The sequence below is a fragment of the Schistocerca americana genome, chromosome 3 (genome assembly GCF_021461395.2).
Source record: "Schistocerca americana isolate TAMUIC-IGC-003095 chromosome 3, iqSchAmer2.1, whole genome shotgun sequence".
Classification (NCBI taxonomy): Eukaryota; Metazoa; Arthropoda; class Insecta; order Orthoptera; family Acrididae; genus Schistocerca; species Schistocerca americana.
Genome location: NC_060121.1, coordinates 990,555,093 through 990,576,947, shown reverse-complemented (window position 1 = coordinate 990,576,947; position 21,855 = coordinate 990,555,093). Strand labels below are relative to the sequence as shown.

The 21,855-nt window shown below is 40.2% G+C and overlaps 1 protein-coding gene across 3 annotated transcripts in view; it reads left to right on the top strand.

Moving 5' to 3' along the window:
• LOC124607486 (mitochondrial enolase superfamily member 1-like) overlaps positions 1-21,855 on the top strand; it is an 82,749-nt gene that overhangs the window by 39,822 nt on the left and 21,072 nt on the right. For all 3 annotated transcript variants that reach the window (XM_047139858.1, XM_047139856.1, XM_047139857.1), the window contains exons 4-6: positions 6,217-6,332; positions 14,351-14,505; positions 17,779-17,897. In XM_047139858.1, coding sequence (XP_046995814.1) covers positions 6,217-6,332; positions 14,351-14,505; positions 17,779-17,897 — 390 coding nt within the window. The remainder of the gene's footprint in view (positions 1-6,216; positions 6,333-14,350; positions 14,506-17,778; positions 17,898-21,855) is intronic.

The following is a 21,855-nucleotide window of genomic DNA, read 5'->3' as shown; positions in this document are numbered from 1 at the left end:
GAAGAAATACTCCAACATACGAGGTGCGGCTAGAAAAAAACCGGACTGATGCTGGAAAAAACATTTATTTACAATTATTTACAATTTCATGTTATCTCCTTCAATGTACTCTCCTCCTCGGTCTCTACACCGCTCCATACGAATTTTCCACTGTTCATAGCAATGGTGCAGATCATTTTTAGTAAGTACATACATTACTTCCGTCGCTTTTTCTTTTACTGCTTCAACAGTCTCAAATCTAGTTCCTTTCAAAGCTGACTTGACTTTAGGGAAAAGAAAAAAGTCACAGGGGGCCAAATCAGGTGAGTAGGGTGGATGATCTAAGATGGGAATGTTGTGTTTTGCCAAAAACGTCTTCACTGACAACGCACTGTGAGCTGGGGCATTGTCTTGGTGAAGGATCCATGACTTTTTTCTCCACAAATCGTTCCGTTTTCTCCGTACTCGCTCACGTAGGGTAGCCAGGACGCTAATGTAGTAATGCTGATTCACTGTTTGTCCCTGTGGCACCCAATCAATGTGCACAATCCCTTTGATGTCAAAAAAAAAACAATCATCATTGCCTTGAATTTTGATTTTGACATTCGTGCTTTTTTTTGTCGTGGAGAACCAGGAGTTTTCCAATGCATCGATTGGCGTTTAGTTTCGGGATCGTAAGTAAAAAACCACGATTCATCGCAAGTAATAACATTTTGTAAGAAGGTGGGATCACTTTCAATGTTTTCCAGGATGTCAGAACAAATCATTCTTTGGCGTTCCTTCTATTCAATTGTGAGACACTTTGGAACCATTTTTGAACACACTTTGTTCATGTTGAAACTTTCATGAAGAATCTGCCTAACACTTTCCTCGTCAACTCCTGTTAACTCAGACACTGCTCTTATTGTTAAACGGCGATCTTGTCGAACAAGTTTACCGATTTTTTCAATGTTTGCATCAGTTTTTGCTGACAATGGTCTGCCAGTGCGAGTGTCATCACTGGTGTCTTCGCGGCCATCTTTAAATCGTTTAAACCACTCAAACACTTGTGTTTGCGATAAACAATCATCGCCGTACACTTGTTGTAACATTACAAACGTTTCACTTGCAGATTTTCCTAGTTTGAAACAAAATTTGATGTTAACACGCTGTTCTTTCTGTGCACTCAACATTTTCCGACACACAGACAAAACGTCAACTACTTAAAACAGACGCCACAGGCAGACTGAGTGCAGGAGGCAGATGAAACTCAATGCAGTAGGCGGAGCGAGAGTCACGTGACAGGCCACGAGACTTTCAGCCTTATTGCATTCGTTTTATTGTTTCACCAGTACTAGTCCGGTTTTTTTCTAGCCACATCTCGTATCATTGCCCAGCAGCAAGCTTTTGCGGAACAACAGTAGGCTCTTACCACTGCTCTCACTCAAGTGGCATTTGTGTGTTCACGATAGATTGCTCTTTCGCTAGTGCAACTGCCACCATTTCCAGCATATGACGAATCTGCTGAAGATTGGGACTCCTACCAGACATGGTTATGCCAACATTTCCAGGTTTTTCATATGGGCAATGTAAACCTGTGTAGGCCTTTCTTCCTTTCCTGGCTTTCACCACACATGTATCAGTTGTTGTGCCAACTTCCAGCTTTGAAGGAACTGGCCAGCTTATCATTTGATAAAATGTGCAAGCTCTTCTCAATCTATTACTGTGACTGAGAACATGTTATATGTAGAATTTTACTATAGTTGTAAATGCCCAAACCTATCTTACAAAGCCTGAGCTGCAGAATTACACGGGTTGAGCCACCATTGTAAATTTGTCACTAGCACCCACCATGAATCTTACGCTGATCATGTGGTGCATGATGTTATTATTCATCTGGCCCTGGATAGGGAAGTCCACAAAAAAGCTGGATCAGGCCATGTTACAACAGCGACTGTGTGCCCGCTCCCTCCTTCTGTCTTACCAATACTGCTTCATCCAACGTGAGTGTGCTGCATGCCCTAAGCATTGGGCTGTTTGCAGCACGTGTCAAAAGAAAGGCCACATTGCATCAGTGTGCAATTCCTCTTCAAACGTAATGGATACAGTATTACTGATGGGCATCAACTGTGTCTCTACAATGCCCGTCTCCCTGAACAAATTGTTATTGACTTGCGTGTGTTTAATAAACAGCTAAAAGTGCAAGTGGACACAGGAGCTGCAATGACTTTAGTTAATGCACAAACATACATGGACTTGGGTTTCCCACTCATCTCACAGGTTTCACAGAAGTTGGTTAGCTACAATAAACAGCAGACTCTAAACCTAGGTCAGCTTTCCACTCCTGTATCTTACAAATCTGTTGTTTGCCCTCTCACCTTCCTTGCTGTGGATCATTCCCATACCACAGACCTGTTTGTGTTAGATGCATTTAATGCTTTTGGTTTCTCCGTTGCCAATGAGGTAAATTTAGAGTCAGATCAAGTTCTGTATCAGCAACTAGAGGCCCTCTGCTCTGAGTTTTCATTGCTATTTTGCCGTGGGCTTGGTTGTACTACTGAATTTCAGCTCATATGACCATGAAAGATTCCACCCGCCCTTGTTATTTCAGGCACGACAGATGCCTGTCACCTTGCACGACTCTGTCAAGGCTGAATTAGACCATTTGATGTCTCTCAATGTCTTTTGGCCAATTTCTTCCAGTGGCCGGGCTACATCACTGGTCATTGTTACGAAGCTGACGGGTAAGCTTTGCCTCTGCAGTGACTTCCATCTCATGATTAATGCACAGTCCATGACAAGTATGTACTCTTTGCCCCACTCTTACAAGTTGCTTGCAAAATTAGTAGGCAGCCACTACTTTTCCAAGATTGATTTGTCAGAAGTGTACCTCCAGCTCCCCTCGGATAAGGCCACTAGGCCACTGTCAATACACCTTTCGGCCTATAGCAATATGAATACTGTGTGCTCACAATTTTTCAATGATTTTTAGAACCTGGCCGCATCATGACATCACTCTTTCAGGTGCTTTCATTGAAGACCACCTTAGAAATGTCCAGTTGTCGTTTTCTGTTTTGCAGTCTGCTGGACTTACATGCAATATTCCCAAATATTAGTTTTTTCAGCTGTCAATTGATTATTTAGGTTTTGAGGTTTTTCACACAAGGGTCAAGCCATTGCATCACTGTTGTTGTTGTGGTCTTCAGTCCCGAGACTGGTTTGATGCAGCTCTCCATGCTACCCTATCCTGTGCAAGCTTCTTCATCTCCCAGTACCTACAGCAGCCTACATCCTTCTGAATCTGCTTAGTGTATTCATCTCTTGGTCTCCCTCTACGATTTTTACCCTCCACGCTGCCCTCCAATACTAAATTGGTGATCCCTTGATGCTTCAGAACATGTCCTACCAACCGATCCCTTCTTCTGGTCAAGTTGTGCCACAAACTTCTCTTCTCCCCAGTCCTATTCAATACTTCCTCATTAGTTATGTGATCTACCCATCTAATCTTCAGCATTCTTCTGTAGCACCACATTTCAAAAGCTTCTATTCTCTTCTTGTCCAAACTATTGCATCACTATATTGACACAATTGTGACTTTGCCATGGCCAACTTCATTAAGGAACTGCAGGCGTTTCTAGATAAAGTTGCATACTACCATATGTTTTTACCAGACGCAGTTCCATTTAATCATGGGTCACAAGCCATTGACTGCTCTTTTTAATCCTTCGGCTTCTATGTCAGACAAGACAGTGCATCATTTGTAGTGCTGGGCACTCTTTCTCTCACAATATAATTATCATATCCATTACTGGCCAATGGCTCAAAAAGCCAATGCTGATGCCTTATCTTGCCTTCCAACTGGGTCAGACCTGCTATTCGATCATGGTGGGTTGCTTTCTTTCTATTTAGATATTGAGAACCAGAATGCAGTCGATGGTTTCCCCATCACTAATGGCATGATAGTACTTAGTCATGTCCTCTCTTTTGTGCAGCACGGTTGGCCGGAAAAACCGGGCCATGCCTCGCATAATTACTTCTCTCTCCAGCACTGTCTTTCTGTGTTTGACAGGGATCTTTTGTTTGCTATGGAGAATGCTGCTTCATGGGTTGTGATTCCTGCTTCCTTATGCTGTAATGTACTGCAGCTTCTACATGTTGGTCATTGGGGGACCTCTCACACCTAAGCTTTGGCACGCCAGCATGTGTATTGGCTGGGCACAGATAGGGACATTATGTGGCTTGTTGCTGTTTGCACTCACGGTCTTCAGCAACAGGCTGTCTTGCAGGCATCTTTTTCCCCCTGACAAACTCGACAGCGCCCATGGGAGAATCTGTATGTTGATTTTGCTGGGCCCTTCCTACATCTGTAGGCTCATTGTAGTGGCCTATTCCAAGTTTCCCTAGGTGGCACTTTGTCCATCTATGTCTATGGAGTTTCGGCCTTGTCTAAGATTTTTGTAATTGAGTAACTTCCATATACTGTAGCTACCAATAATGGCTTCCAGTTTGTTTCTCGAGAATTTGCATCTTGTTGACAGTTTAGTGGTGTTCACCATCTCACAGCTCCCTCATTTCATTGTCAGTCCAATGGTGAGGACAAACGTGTGGTTTGGATGTTTAAAATTCAAATGCGGACTTATATCTCGGGATGCCCCCCTGAAGCTGCTGTAGATCATTTTCTGAGTTCATACTGTTTCACTCTGGTGGGGGCAAGAGCCTGGCTAAGCTGCTCCATGGATGCCAACCACACTGGTTCCGGCTGGGTGTGCCTGTCTGGGCTCATGGTTTCGGCCGGTGACTGAACTGGGTTCCTGCCATCATCCAAGCATCACGGGACTGGCGTCTATGCATTGTCCACACTGCTCATGGTGGACATCCTGTCACTTTGAACAGCTGTGGCCGTGCGTGGCAGGGTCTGTTCCAGAGGGCCCACCATCTTCCCCCAACCCCACTGCAGCTGACGCCTATCCCATGTCACAGACAGTTCAGTTCGCTTGGCAGCGGGCGTTGCTGCCTAGCATATTGCCAATGCAGCATCCACGGCACCTGATGCCACAGCCGCCGCCTCCATTGCTGGGTCCTGTGTGGCTGTTGTCTCCGACGCCCCCACTGATGCCTCCAGAACCTTTTGTTGACCTCAACAAGGATGTTGCGATGGAGAAGCCATCCCTGGTCCTGCCCTGTGGCCTCTCACAAGAGGAGAAATGGCATGCCAAACTGCCCCCTCATCACTTCCAACCCTACTCACCGGTGCGTGCTTGCCACATACTGCAGTAGCTGCCATCGTGGGGTGATGAAATGGATGTCAGGGCTGCCAGTGGTGTTTTTCAAGTCTCATAATCACAGTGCTTTGTGACATCATTGCTTTTTTTCATGGTACCAGTGCTTTTCCAGTACCAGTGCTTCTTTGGTTCCAGTGACTCTTTTTTCTGTACCCTGCATTTTTTCAGTACCATGTATTTTTCTGTGCCTAGTGTTTTTATGTATGTATGTGGTTTTCCAACTGCCTAGAAGGAACAAGTGATGTACCTTCACTCATGACGCAAACAATTTCAGAGATTGCACATCCATACAGTTCACAGGCCCGCTTACAGAGGCCCCATGGGTTGGCTTCCAGACGCGATCTGGTGAGCCGCCAAGGAAACAGTATTATTTAAGCAATCACAAATGAATGCTCGGCATACTCTGTAACCTGTATTACTGTTGTCCATTCAGTGTATTCAGTGCTACATGCCACCTGTACTACATTGTATCGTAATTGGCTCTATAAAGTACTATGTTCCATAAATCATGTTTGTTCTTGTCATAACAGTTATAAACAGAATACTGTCCTCAAGTGAGATTTAAGTAACATGGTTAACTTAGATGTGATTTTATTTAAATAAAACACAGTGATTTAAAGTTTATATTGGAGAAATTCTAGTGTCTACACTTCAGCTCCTAGCCTCCTCAGTGCGGACAGCTACTTTACCAGTTTTATTCATTTGAAGAATTTTCATGTATTATTCTCCTATTTCTACTAGACCAGTGGTTAAATTATCTGAAAAATAAGTGATGAAATCTGATGTTTTGTAAAAGAAAATTCCTTCATTTGAAGCCAATATGGGAGATATTTTTGTTCTTTCCCATCTAAACACCTGCAGAAATTAGTCAGTGACAAAAATTCAAATATCAAAATTTTCTCTTCATTGTGTTTGTAGGCCTGGCATGATTGATGAATGGGATATCACCTTACAGATGTCATTTTCTTCTTTTTAGTGGTGCAAGCAGTTAAGTCCTTGTCTTACCTTGTGGTAGGCCAAGATGCAGGTGACATTTTCAAGGACTTTGGCAGCTTTTGGAGAAAGCTTACAAGTGAATCACAACTAAGATGGGTAAGAATATCATTGAAAAACAATTTTATCGTTAGAGTGAAATGTTACTTTCTGTAAAAAATGTGCCAGCTGATTTCAAATTTTTTTGTAATTCATACAAGAAAAGCAACTATGAACATAATATTAAACAAAAGTGGACCAAATCATGAGTTAAAAATATTTTACTCACACTTTTCATTTGATTATCCTGTCTTGTGGTTAATGGCTCTCTTTTTAGATATGACAGCACTAAAACCTCATGTTCGGCAGAGAAATAAAAGTGTTTCTGCATTAATACTATGTTTTAGACGTAGTTAAAAAGGATAGTATTATGTTAACTCATAAATTTAATATTATATTGGAAAGTCCTGTGCGGAATATAAATAACTTAAGTAGTAAAAGATAACTAATCACTATAATTGAGGCCTTATTGCTCGACAGACACATAAACAAAATTGAATAAGTTGCTGAGCTTCTGGGCAATGTTCTTCTCCAGAATTAACCAATACAAAACTCAGATATTCACACACACATTGCTTCAATGTCCCAGCCAAGTTCACTGTTCTGGCACTGTACTGCTGAGACAGTGTAGCTGAGCATGTATTTGTGTGTTTTGTATATTTGTACTAGTTGTCTCTGAAGAAGAACACTGCCCGAAAACTTGGCTACAGTTTCAATCTTACTAATGTGCTTTTTAACTGTGCAATGCTTCATCTATATGGTGAGCAGTCACCTCTATTCCTTCCATTGTTTGTAACCCATAACTCTGTTTGCCGAAGAACATGTGATGTTTTAAGTCATTCTCAGGTCATTGTCATTTCATGTCAGTGCACCTAGATAGGTAACACACGCAGAAAAGTTTTCTATTTTCTCTTAGTATGATGTATGGCACTTTCAATTGTCATAGAGCAGTGTATAGGAAAAGGTTACTAATTATGTGACTGATCCAGCAATAATAGGACTTAATATTATAGAAACAAATTTAGCTTAACATTGTGTATGAGGCATGTACAGTGTGTAAACTTTTAGATGGCAGACCTCTCCCTAGTCCTGAATCGGTAGAAGTCGGTAAACGTCGGGAGGCTTCGGTAGGCACGCAGTTTCGACTGCTGCCAACATTACGTAGCTGACTGTGTTGTACAAGGTAGCCATTGTCATCTGCTTCGTTATTGTTTTGCACTGTACTGTTCTGCGTGTTTTTATCGTACAGTTGTGCTAAATATTATCAAAATGAGTGAAGAGGCAGTTGCTGGCCCATCTCGGGAGTCGCCAACAACCCTACCAGTAGGCCTACGGTTAGGAGGAAACCAGTATTACGTAGCGATGCTCGCAAAATTATATTGCATGTGATTGAATGCTGCGAAAGGGAAAGGGAGCAGAAAAAATTGCTGCACCCCATTTACAAATCTTAAGTGAGAGCTTCTACATACACAGGACAAAGCATGCGTAGCATTGGAAGATTCAAACAGTTTTCCAAGAATCATCCTGGAGTATCACCACAAACGCCTGGCAAGAAAGAGTGAGTTTCCATTTCAGATATTTTGTTCGCGATCACTTTGAAGGAATCACCAAAATTTCATCGCAATCAGACGAATGGTTTGGGAACGCACAGAGGGCAGACATACATACACTCAATTTTTTATACAGAGATTGACAGTTACGTTATACTATATGACCTGTTTAAGTATATTGAAATTTTATAATTAATAGTTTAACGTTGCAGGGAATGAAATAAAATGAAAAAAAAATTGCGAATAGTGGGAGTCGAAAGCAGGTCCGCTGCGTGAAAAGCCTTTACATATTCAATTGCGCTACGCATATAACAGTGACCTAACTGTTGAAACATTGTCCATTACTGTTTTCGGGCGTTCGGAGAACAACTCGCCAAAGTTTCATTGCAATCGGATGAATGGTTTGTGAGCGCTTAGTAGACAAACATACATATGTACATTCATTTTTATTTATAGATTTTAATGTACATTTCAGTTTCATTTATGAACAACATTTAAAGCGAGTTTTACTTCCATGCTTTTCATCTGCTTTCGTTTAAGCATGACGCGCAATTTGTAGTGCCAGCACTGCAACTGGTAGGCGTGCCTTGTCTCCCCAACGGCTCCCCTCCCCTCCCCTCGCCAGCCAATGCTTCCTTCCTCCTCTCCCCGCACTCCCCTCACAACTCTGCCGTCTTACAGTTAACACACTGTATACCAATAGGAAATTGAAAAAGAATGTAGGAAAGTCATCGAAAAGGAAGAAAGTTTTGTTGTTAGGCAGTTCTCATGCCAGAGGTGTAGGCCAACTTCTGCAGGAGGAATTAGGACCAGAATACCAGGTCACAAATTTTTTCAAACCAAGTGCTAGTCTGGATCAGGTGACAGAGGATTTAGGTTCACTCTGTAAAGGATTTACCAGGGAAGACACCGTGGTTATTGTGGGAGGGCCAGGGAACAGCATCGACAGAGATCCTGGGTACAGTATAGAGTGTGACCTGGTAAAGATTGCGTCGGCATCGAGACACACCAATGTTGAATTTGTATCTGTCCTGAGACGCCATGACCGGCCTCATTTGAACTCTTCTGTTGGGAGAGTTAATTTGGAGTTGGAACGGCTGCTTGGGTCAGGTGCGGGGGCTCATATTGGTGTGGTTCCTGTTGATTATCTCAGTAGGTGGGACTATACCAGGCATGGGAAGGGGAAACTGGCTGGGGTAATAGCAGGAAATTTAAGGGGGGGAGGCACTGCCATGAATGGTAAAATACCAGTGGTTACAGGTGTTGGAGCAGCACCTTTTTTAGGATAGGTAAGACAGAAAGATGTCAAGTTCTACGAGAGGTCAGGATTGAAAGAAATCTTCAGTTTAGGAAAGAAATTAAACAGCACAATTCTAGCACATTGGATCACCAATCACAGCTATCAATTATAAATTTTCACCAATCACCAGAAATTTTATCTCCACCAAGTTGTATCTCAGTCCTAGGTAATTCCATTGATGAATTAAAGTCACCCAACCCAGTTGACATAATATGCCTCTCTGAACACCATGTGACCACTGGTATAGGAACTAGGCCTAAGCACAATGAGAAACTCAGACAGGAGAGTACTGCAAATGTTAGAATGAGGAAAGGTTCTCATAAAAGTATAATTAAAAATAATGTAAGTATATTTCATCAAAATATTGGGAGTTTAAAGAATAAAGTAGATGAGCTTCTGGTTTGTTTAGAAGATTTAGAAGCTGAGAATTAAATAGATATACTATGCCTGTCTGAGCATCACATTGTTACTGATATGGATAAGGTAAATGTAAGTGGTTATAAGCTCTCTGCACATGTAATGAGCGAAAATATGGAGAAAGGAGGAGTTGCCATATATGTCAAAAGTTATCATTGTGCAAAAAGTATAGAAACAAAAAAGTTTTGTGTAGAGAAACATATAGAAGCATGTGCCTGTGAGCTTAAATTAAATAAAGGCACATTTATAATTGTAACTGTATATAGGTCCCCATCAGGAAATTTTCATCTATTTCTGAAAAATTTGGACTCCTTGTTGTGCTATCTGTCAGACAGGGGGAAGCAAATTATTATTTGTGGGGACTTCAATGTAGATTCTCTGAAAGAGGGTAATAAGAAAAATGACCTTGAAGTATTACTCGGTTCTTTCAATTTGACACCCGTTATTGATTTTCCTACTCGGGTGGTAAAGGATAGCAGCTCACTGATAGATAACTTCTTTATAGACCAAGATAAGTTTAACCAGATAAATGCTCAGCCTGTTGAGAATGGTGCACAGCTAGTTACAATATATGACATAGCTCCATTCAGCAATATTAAACAGTCCCCCAAAGTAGTATGTTCAGTCAACGATTTAACAATTGCAAATTTCAGGGAAAGCCTACAGCAGTTAGACTGGGATGAGGTGTACCGTGAACCTGATGCCAATTTAAAATATAATTTATTTCATGACATTTTTGTAAATGCATTTGAAAACTGCTTCCCCAAGAAAATAGTTAAATATACTCGTAAGAAACCTTGTAACAAACCATGGCTTACTAAGGGTATAAAAATATCTTGTAACCGGAAAAGGGAAATGTATCTGACAGCAAGAAAGAGTAGTGACCCAGAAACTATCAAAAATTATAAAAACTACTGTGTTATATTAAGAAAAGTTATTAAAAAATCCAGGAGTATGTGTATCATGTCTGAAATCAGCAACTCTGATAATAAAATTAAAACAATTTGGAATATTATTAAAAGAGAAACAGGTCAACCAAGAGCACAGGAAGACAGTATTACCATCAAATTGAATGAAAACTTTACGAACAAAAAGTCAGAAGTTGAAAATATTTTTAATAATCATTTTCTAAATGTTGTGGATATAGTAGGATCCAGGTGTTCATTAGAAGATGCTAGGCTGTTAATGGAAGAGGCCATACCTATGCAATTTGATACAATTGAAATCTCACCCACTTCTCCCTCTGAAATTAGGAAAATAATAAACTTGCTTAAAAGCAAAAACTCACATGGAATTGATGGCATTTCCAGCAAAATACTAAAAGCTTGTTCTCAACAGATAAGTAAGATTCTCAGCCACCTGTGTAATAGCTCTCTGGAACAGGGCATTTTCCCTGATAGACTGAAATATGCTATTGTTATACCTTTGCATAAAAAGGGGGATAGATCTGATGTCAACAATTACCGTCCAATCTCCCTTCTAACAGCTTTATCCAAAATTTTTGAGAAAGTAATGTATTCAAGAGTAGCTTCACATATCTGTAAAAATGAAGTACTAACAAAATGTCAGTTTGGTTTCCAGAAAGGTTTTTCAACAGAAAATGCCATATATGCTTTCACCAGTCAAATTTTGAATGATCTGAATAACCGAACACCTCCCATTGGGATTTTTTGTGATCTCTCAAAGGCTTTTGATTGTGTAAATCATGAAATTCTGCTAGACAAGCTCAAGTATTGTGGCATGAGTGGGACAGTGCACAAATGGTTTAATTCGTACCTAACTGGAAGAGTGCAGAAAGTTGAAATAAGTAGTTCTCGTAACATGCAAAGATCAGCACATTCCTCAAACTGGGGAACTATCAAGAATGGGGTTCCACAAGGGTCAGTCTTGGGTCCTTTGTTGTTCTTATTATATATTAATGACTTGCCATTCTATATTCATGAAGAGGCAAAGTTAGTTCTCTTTGCTGATGATACAAGTATAGTAATCACACCTGAGAAACAAGAATTAACTGATGAAATTGTCAATACTGTCTTTCAGAAAATTACTAAGTGGTTCCTTGTAAACGGACTCTCACTGAATTTTGATAAGACACAGTACATACAGTTCCGTACAGTAAATGGTATGACGCCATTAATAAATATAGACCTTAATCAGAAGCATATAGCTAAGGTAGAATATTCCAAATTTTTAGGTATGTCCATTGATGAGAGATTAAATTGGAAGAAACACATTGATGATCTGCTGAAACGTTTGAGTTCAGCTACTTATGCAATAAGGGTCATTGCAAATTTTGGTGATAAACATCTTAGTAAATTAGCTTACTACGCCTATTTTCACTCATTGCTTTCATATGGCATCATATTTTGGGGTAATTCATCACTGAGGAATAAAGTATTTATTGCACAGAAGCGTGTAATCAGAATAATAGCTGGAGTCCACCCAAGATCATCCTGCAGACATTTATTTAAGGATCTAGGGATATTCACAGTAGCTTCTCAGTATATATACTCTCTTATGAAATTTGTTATTAACAACCAAACCCAATTCAAAAGTAATAGCAGTGTGCATAACTACAATACTAGGAGAAAGGACGATCTTCACTATTCAAGATTAAATCTAACTTTGGCACAGAAAGGGGTGAATTATACTGGCACTAAAGTCTTTGGTCACTTACCAAATAGTATCAAAAGTCTGACAGATAACCAACAAGTATTTAAGAAGAAATTAAAAGAATTTAGAATTTCTGAATGACAACTCCTTCTACTCCACAGAGGAATTTTTAGATATAAATTAAGAAAAAAAAAATATAAAAAAATAAAAATAAAAAAAAAACACAAAAAAAATAAAGTTGTTATATTAACTTAAGTATGTTGTTAAATTAACCTAATTATGTCATGTATTGGAAAATTCGACTCGTTCCACATCATTACGAAATATCGTATTCATGATCCATGGAACTAGTATTAATCTAATCTAATCTAAATCACTGTTCCATGTCCCTTAAGATTCTCTATCTTGATGAGAACTGTGGAATACAGTAATTGATTGATGTCAAATGAGTTGGTGTATAAATAAAATATCATCAGAATTCAGACTCACAGAATTTCTTAACTTTTCTTAAGGATACAAAGGCAAAATTGGAGAAAAAAGGCAGAATATCAACATAGCAGTAAAATGGTATTAAAATACTGGGTACAAAAGAAATGTAACCCTTGAGCTTTTGAATGTCTCTCTGTCTCTTTTCTAATGTGGTTATGGTAGTACACCCTTTAGTGTGGCACTTCTTTTTTAATTTTGATAATTTGGTTCCATTCCATGTAGAAGTGAGACACACGAAATTGGGACTTGGTAGGAAACGTGGAAGAGGTGCTCATGAGCTTTCAAAATTGAGAAGTCCAGAAAAAAGAAAACCATCAATCCATCAATTTTTAAAATATCCATCTGCATGGTAGATTCACTGATTAAGTAGTGCAAGCAGTCTGCTTTACTTCTACCATCTTAAATGGTTGTATTCTCATTTCACAGAATCTTTGGTAAGGTAACATGACAGGCTTAGAAAGAGAGAGGGGTAGTGGTCGGGGAGCCAAGCCATTTCTTTGACTCAACCCACATCTCTCCAGTCATGTTCGTTTTTGAGAGAAGGCAGTTATTATAGCAAATACAATACCTTTGTCTTCCTTTTGCTTATGTGAGAAAATGTATTTAATCAGATTTTAGTTACAAGAAATAATTGAAAGCCAAATTACACATGTTAAACAATTGTTTTGCAATTTTTGGGTGGGGTAAGTTAATTATGTGTCAGTGTACAATAATAGTTGTGCTGTTCTTTGCACATCTTGTGTAGTATCTTTCCAAATACTTTGGGTTATCTTTTCTGCAAGGTGCATTGTGAAAGCTTTTTATTCTTAGAATTATTTATTTTTCATGATGAACATGAATTCTCATAATAAGAGTACGCAATTTGTGATATTTGTATTTTCCTTGTCAGTGTTATGTTGAAGTGTAATCTTGTGCACCTTCTGCAGTCACAGTACCATCTTTGGATTTACCATTCTTTTAAAACTTGATAAATATAAGATTGTTCATTGTGACGTCTCTTGTGTGGCTTTATAAAAACTAAAAAAATCATTCATGGTATACATCTGCTGAATGTGACACCTTGGGATCATTGGAACCAGTCATGTACACAGTCAAGATATTAAATGCACTGTAACAATATTGTGTATTTGCATTGTTTTCCTTCTGTATTTGGGTTATGTTGGTTATCATTGACTGTAAATTACATCACATTATTGTAAGAAAACTGGTTCCAAATTTCCTATGTATTCCTGTCACAGTTACAGGACATTGAAATTCCTGTCTTCTCCATGAGTATAGAAAACTATTCTGTATTATTTATAACAATACTCACCATATAGCAGAGTCGCATATAGGTACAACAAAAAGACTGTCACAGTATAGGCTTTCAACCATCAAGGCCTTTATCGAAAATAGATGACAGACACACAAACACACACACTTGCAAATGCAACTCATACACACGACTGCAGCCTGTGGCAGCTGAAGCCACACTGGCAGTGTTGTTCCAATCCACACAAACTAGTTATTATTAACACAGTTTCAGACTTTAATGATAAACATACCAAAAGAACACAAGAAAGTACCTCCCATCTTCTACATGGACACCCTTTCTCCATAAATGTACAAAAACTACTCCACATTATTTGGCTTCTCTGGTGCATCATTTGTTTTCACAGCAGGAAAATCTTAAAATTCCCTGCCTGTAACTTATTTCTTTGTTACCACAGGTGGGTCCCGAGAAGGGAGTAATTCATCTGGCAACAGCTGCTATAGTCAATGCCTTATGGGATTTGTGGGCTACAGCAGAACATAAACCTCTGTGGAAATTGCTTGTTGACATGGATCCAGAAACTCTTGTATCCACCATTGACTTCAGATATATGTAAGTATAGAAACGTATTTGACACTTCACAGTAGCACTGCCGATAAAGCAAATGCACAACTACTGAAATATTTATTTGAGAAATGAGCCATCCAAATGTAAGTTTTTGAATGTTAGATGGTTTTGACCTGTGCTATTAGTAGAGGATGGATACAGTTCCTGTTGCCTGATAATCTTTATTAATGACTTCATTGGTTCAGTTAGAGCTAGCAAAATGAAATTTTTAATTACGATTCACAGGAATAATATTAGCTGCTAGTGGACATTGAAATACATCAATGGGGAAGTAGAAAATTTCTGCCAGACTGGGGCCTGAATGTGGATTTTTCCATTTCTCATGAACGGTTGACTTCTCCACCTCTGCTGTCCGGACATCGTCCCTTACTGACTCAAATTTCCAACTTATCTACACATGACTGATGTAGTGCCCCTAGCCATTATACTTGTTACTCACAGCAATTTGCTGATTCCTCTAAGAGTTCAAGCATGTTTGTGCATCTGCACTGAAGGGATTATTGGGCCCTTTTTTCTTTTTTTAAGGGTGGAGCCCCTCCACGCCGATACCGACATGGTGACCATCACAAAAGTTCTACTGTCACCACTGTATATGTTAGTTACTAATCGAGGACTTCATGGGATGTGGGCCGGTGATGCTACCTGTACATGTGGGTAGGATTACCCACAAATATGGTCACATCAAGGAGATAAATAGTGGACAAAAAGTGAACAAAGGGTAGGGTTTTGAGGACAGAAAGAAAAAAGTTCCAAGGCAACAACCAAGGAAAAAAAAAGTGTACGATAATCTGGTCGAGTAGTAAGAGCAGTACCAGTTTTCTTGCTATCTGTGACAGATCATGCAAAGGTAAGGTTTTGTTAATCTTGGGTATCATGTGAGTCCTATCGAGGAGGGTTACTGTTGGGCTACGCATGTGTGAGTTTCCTGGGCCAGCTGTAGTTTCTGTACCTGTAACAAGCCAAGGTCGTTATACAAGTGATTGATTGGTCATTAATCGATAACACTGTGTAAGGATTTTGGTTGGATTTCTTTGCATTTTAGTGTGCAGTACAACTTCCCTGCTGGTTGCTCAACTGGTTTACAGCTGTCAATGGCAGTTACCTTTACTATGCTGCAGGGTTCACCAGTGTTTGCCATGTCTGTGTGTTGTTGCTATCCATAGGTCGTTAATTGTCCATAACTAGGAGCGTTTTTGGACGGTTATGTTTCCACTTATGGTTGTGATCATAGTTTATCATGTTAAGGATCAAAGGACTGTTCGAATTCTCACTTTCCTGTACCGTCATGTGGCAAGTTTTTCGAATACCTCTCTGAGAGTCTCACGGCAGTATTCTCTGTGAAAGTCTGTAGTGCATGTGTCTCGTGGAGCATTGCTTATGACACATAGCACTTTGTTTCGTATGATCTGCAAGTGGAGCAGACGTGTTGAAGCCGCATATTCCCAGACTGGAGCTGCATACGTCATCAGTGGTCTAATTAGTGTTATGTTCTGCAGCTCATGTTCTTGTGGTAGCGTCCTCACTTCCCACGCACCGGGTCCCGGGTTCGATTTCCTGTGGGGTCAGTGATTTTCCCTGCCTCGAGATGACTGGGTGTTATTGTGTCGTCTTCATCATCATCATTCATCCCCATTATGGTCGGAGGAAGTCAATGGTAAACCACCTCTGCTAGAACCTTGCCTAGTGGGCGGTGCGAGTCTCCCACATCATCCCTTACGCTCCCCGGAGTATGAGACCACCTCATTATCATCATCACCACATGGATCTCGACACCCTCCTATATAGTGTGCTTTGACTGTTGAGCATTGAGTAAAGCTGTTTGAGCCTCACATTAGCTTGGTTAGTCAACATAATCAGTGTGGTTCCCCCATGTAAATTTCTGGTCCAACCAGCCATCTCACTCTAGTTATGCGGAAAGGCACAAACACACTCAAACTCTTACAGGAATTGGCAAATTGCTGTGAATAATGGGGATAACGGGCAGGGCACTATGTCAGCAGTGTGTGGATAAGTTGCAAATTTGAGTTGGTTAGGGACTGTGTCCAGATGGCCAAAGCAGTTGAGGCAACCGCTCACAAGAAACAGAAAAATCTGGATTCGAGTCCCAGTCCAGCACAACTTTTCAACTTTCCCCATTGATGTTTTTCAGTGATCACTAGTAGCTAACATCACTATTTCCTTTGGATAATAATCACATAAGACTGCAGGATCAAACATGGTGTCTCTTCTATCACTTCAAATGTGGTGAATTATTTGTCGAAGTGGAGTACTGTATCACAAGGTGTGCCTCAAGGCTCCATTTTGGGGCCAATCTTGTTCCTATTCTATGTAAATGACTTATCCACAAATATCAATTCCCCATCAGTATACGTCTGTTTTAATTGAAGATGGTGATGCAGAAAAAATTCCAAGCTACATTGTGAGCACACTTGATACCCTAGAAAACTGGTTCCAATTAAATGGGTTGAAACTGAACATTGTAAAAACCCATATGGTACATTTCCAAACCAAACACTCAAAATGTGCAGAGCTTAAAATACAATGCAATAATCAACTTGTGGAAGAAGTTGACACTGTCAAATTCCTGGGACTAAATGTGGTAAAGAACTTGAACTGGAACACACATATTGACTCCTTATCAAATAAACTAAGCAGTTTTGCAAATTCTACTGACATGAGTACACAAAAAATAGCATATCATAGTTGTTTTGAATCAGTCATTAGGTATGGTATAATTTTCTGGGGAAGTTCAAGTAGAGTACCTTGTATACTGAAACTTCAGAAAAAAATTATCAGATACATGTGTACCGCACAGAAAACAGAATCTTGTTGGCCATTATTTCGACAATTGCAAATCCTAACTGTACCCTCGATATACATTTATGAAATTATTATCTTCCTGTACAGCAGAAAAATTATTTGAGGAAAATCATTTTAACCACACATACAACACAAGAAATAAAAATAATTTTATGCTTCCCACACACAAATTGAAATTATAACTCAGTAAAAGCACAGTGCTCAGTTTTTCAGAGATAACATTCTTCATAATTTGGTATATTCATATTGTTTTGTTAATTTATAAGCATGATATTAGAGACGTTCTACAGCATTCAATGAGTTAATAAATAAATATAGTTTAAATGCACTTTACTAATGATGGCAAATAGTTCACAAAGATGTTTTGTAGGCATTTTTTTTAAATTATAAAATGATGTTATGTCCAAATAAATGCAAGAAACTTGCTGTCTTTTACAGATCAGATGTCATCACAAAGGAGGAGGCTATTCAAATACTAAAATCTAAGCAAGAAGGGAAAGGAGAAAGAGAGGAAGAAATGAGGACAGTAGGTTACCCTGCATATACTACACAAGTTGGTATGCATTCACAAACATCTGAACCTTCAAGATGGTTTGTGTATTGTTATTTCCTTTCTTCAACATGTTGTCTTTCATTTCTCTCCTTTTATCTACTGACAAAATGATACTTATTGATTTCAGTTCCTTTTTACCTTCATCTCTTATCTATATATCTGAATACTTAACCTACATATATGCGCACATAGACATAATGTCAACAGTATATGCTCTTACACATAATGCACCAAGATATTGACGGCATAAACTTATCATCATGTGCTAAATTCATGATCTAATATAACAACAAAAATAATCAATACTTGACAATATAATATAACTGGATAGATAAAAAAATTTATCCACCAAGTGGCGGCAGGGCGACAGACACATAAAAGAAGGTTATACTTATGCAAGCTTTCGGAGTCAGTGGCTCCTTCTTGTGGCAGAAGGGTTGAAGGGGAAGGAAGAGGGGTGAAGGAAAAGGACTGGAGAGATTTAGATAAGTCTCCCATGATCCACAGTTCTGGGTCACTTTTCCTAAACCTTTCCCAGTCCTTTTCCTTCACCCCTGTTCCTTCCCCTTCAACCATTCTGCGGGAATAAAAATCCAGTGGCTCCCGAAAGCTTGCAGAAGTATAACCTTCTTTCGTGTGTGTGTTCTCCTGCCACCACTTGGTGAGTAGATTTTTTTATCTATTCAATTACTTTAAATTCATGGTCTGGCACACAGTTTCAATCAGTCACAAAATTTCAATGTTGCACATACTGCACTCTGTTACTGACAAGGGAACCTCCCCATCGGACCCCCCTCAGATTAAGTTATAAGTTGGCACAGTGGATAGGCCTTGAAAAACTGAACACAGATCAATTGAGAAAACAGGAAGAAGTTGTGTGGAACTATGAAAAAATAAGCAAAATATACAAACTGAGTAGTTCATGGGAAGATAGGCAACATCTAGGACACTGGGAACGCAGAAGCGCCGTGGTCTGGTGGTAAAGTGAGGAGCTGCGGAACAAAAGGTCCTTGGTTCAAATCTTCCATCGAGTGAAAAGTTTAATTTTTTAGTTTCAGTTTATGTGACAAACTCTTATGTTTTCATCACTTTTTTGGGAGTGATTATCACATCCACAAGAAAACCTAAATCGGGCAAGGTAGAAGAATCTTTTTACCCATTCGCCAAGTGTACAAGTTAGGTGGGTCGACAACATATTCCTGTCATGTGACGCACATGCCGTCACCAGTGTCGTATAGAATATATCAGATGTGTTTTCCTGTGGAGGAATCGGTTGATCTATGACCTTGCGATCAAATGTTTTCGGTTCCTATTGGAGAGGCACGTCCTTTCGTCTACTAATCGCACGGTTTTGCGATGCGGTCGCAAAACACAGACACTAAACTTATTACAGTGAAGAGAGAAGTCAATGAACTAACGGACAGATAATAACTATGCAAAAATAAAGAAAGTAAAATTTTCACCCGGGGGAAGACTTGAACCAAGGACCTCTACTTCTACAGTTGCTCACGCTACCACGGGACCACAGCACTCCTGAGCTCCCGTCCTCCTTGATGTTGCTTATGTCGCCCATGGACTACTCAGTTTGTATATTTTGCTTATTTTTTCGCAGTTCCACACAACTTCTTCCTGTTTTCTCAATTGATCTGTGTTCAGTTTATCAAGGCCTATCCACTGTGCCAAGTTATAACTAAATCTGAGGGGGGTGCGATGGGGAGGTTCCCTTGTGAGTGAAAGTTTTATTCTGACAACATAAAGATAATAAATTCTTGTAATATGGTTGTGCTGTGTGGTTTGGTGTTTAAAGGCTGTCATTTTCCGCTTATGGCCTGTACAGTCATCAACCAAATCATTATGACCACCTACCTAACAGCTGGTGTGTCCACCTTCGGCACAGATAACAGTGGCAATGCATCATGGCATGGAAGCAGTGAGGCCCTGTTAGGTCAGTGGAGGGAGTTGTCACCACATCTGCATACACGAGTCACCTGATTCCAGTAAACTCCGGGGAGTGAGTTGATGAGCTCTGACACGACGTTCATTACATCCTAGATGTGGTTGATCGGGTTCAGATCTAGTGAGTTGGAGGGCCAGCACATGAATTGGATCTCGCCACTGTGTTCCTCAAATCACTCTGTCACACTCCTGGCCATGTGACACGGTTCATTATCTTTTGGAAATATGTCACTGCCGTCGGGAAACGTAATCATCATGAAGGGGTGTAGATGGTCTGCAACCAGTTTACAATACCCCTTGGCCATCATGGTGCCTTGCACGAGCTCCACTGGACCCATGGGTGCCAGCATGAATGTTTCACGTAGCATAAAGCGGTTGCCACCAGCTTGTCTCTGTCCCACAGTACAGGTGTCGAAAAGCTGTTCTCCTGGAAGACAAAAGATTCGCACCTTCCCATCGGCATGATGAAGAAGGTATCGGCATTCATCAGACAGTGCTGACAGTCAAGTGCCCTGTCATAGTTGCTGATGCCATGGTGTTAACATTGATACATGCATGGCTGTTAGGCCCATCATTCGGAGTGTTTGGTCCACTATTCACTCAGACACATTTGTGCTCCGCCCGGCGTGAAAATTTGATGTTAATTCTGCGACAGGCCACCACCTGTCCTATTTTACTGGTCTGCCCAGCATACAACGTCTGACATAGGTAATGAGGGGTGGCTGCTCAACCCCATGATGTCTGGACGTGGTTTCACCGTGTTTTGCCACATGTTGAAGACACTCACCACAGCACTCCTCAATCACCTGACAAACCGTGCAGTTTCCGGAATGCTCGTGCCGAACTTTCGGGCAATCACTATCTGCCCTCAGTCAAACTCAGATAGATTGCGCACATTCCCCATTCTACAAATGGACAGCATGCTCACTGATACTACATGCACTGTGCACGTGTCTGACTAGCAGTCATTCCTTGCCACGTGACGCTGCTGTTGCCCGAATGGGTTTATATCGACAGTAGGTCGGTGGCCATAATGTCTACAACCTGTACTTGTACATCCATTATGTATATTCCCATACAGAGGAGACATTTTACTTGAAAGTCACTTGTCCGGTGGAAGCAGTGCCTGTGTTATTCCAAATTACGAAGGAACATTGCTTTGGAATTCAGAAAAGGCACTGCAATATTTTGTATTTCCACCAACACTGGGCAAGCGACTTTCAAATAAAATGTCTCCCCTGTAACACAGGTTCGAGTGCCAGTCTGGCACAAAATTTCATTGTCATCATACCATTATGCAGCTGATATTAGTCCATATTCACAGCTGCAAATACACTTGCTGAAACCCTAATGTGTAGAACAATGAGAAGTACCTTCTGCCATGCACTTCACAATGTTTGAAGAATATAGATACACACACACACACACACACACACACACACGACCACAGTTTCTGGCAGCTGAAGCCAGACTATAAGCAGCAGCAGCGCATGATGGGAGAGGCAACTGGATGGGGTAAAGTGGACTGAACAAGAAAAAGGAAGAGGAGGCTGTACCATGTGTGAATAAATTTTATGAGTGTCTGATTTTTGTGCTTGTAACTAGTGCAGCTCTCATTTATATTAAAGGAGCATGCAACATAGTCACCTCAAAGAAAAGACAAATCATAAATGTAGTGTAGCTGTCTCCACAGCCAGTCAGGTCTTTCACATTTGCTGCTCATTGTTTGTGAATATGCAAAGATTCACGTTCTTGTGGCTGAATGACATTTTTATAACCTCAATTGTGTCATCAGTTGTCTTAGTGTTATTTTCATGAAACTGTTGTACTTCATACAATTTTCACCTTATTTGAGGCACCACTAAAATGTGCTTATCACACCAGCTTGAGTGAGATTACTGTTTTGAACTGTTGGTGCTATTCCTAAAGACTACATAAGACCTTACATTTGGAGACTCATTTCTGATGGTGAAAATTCGTACATGGTATATGCACCCCAGGTCAAC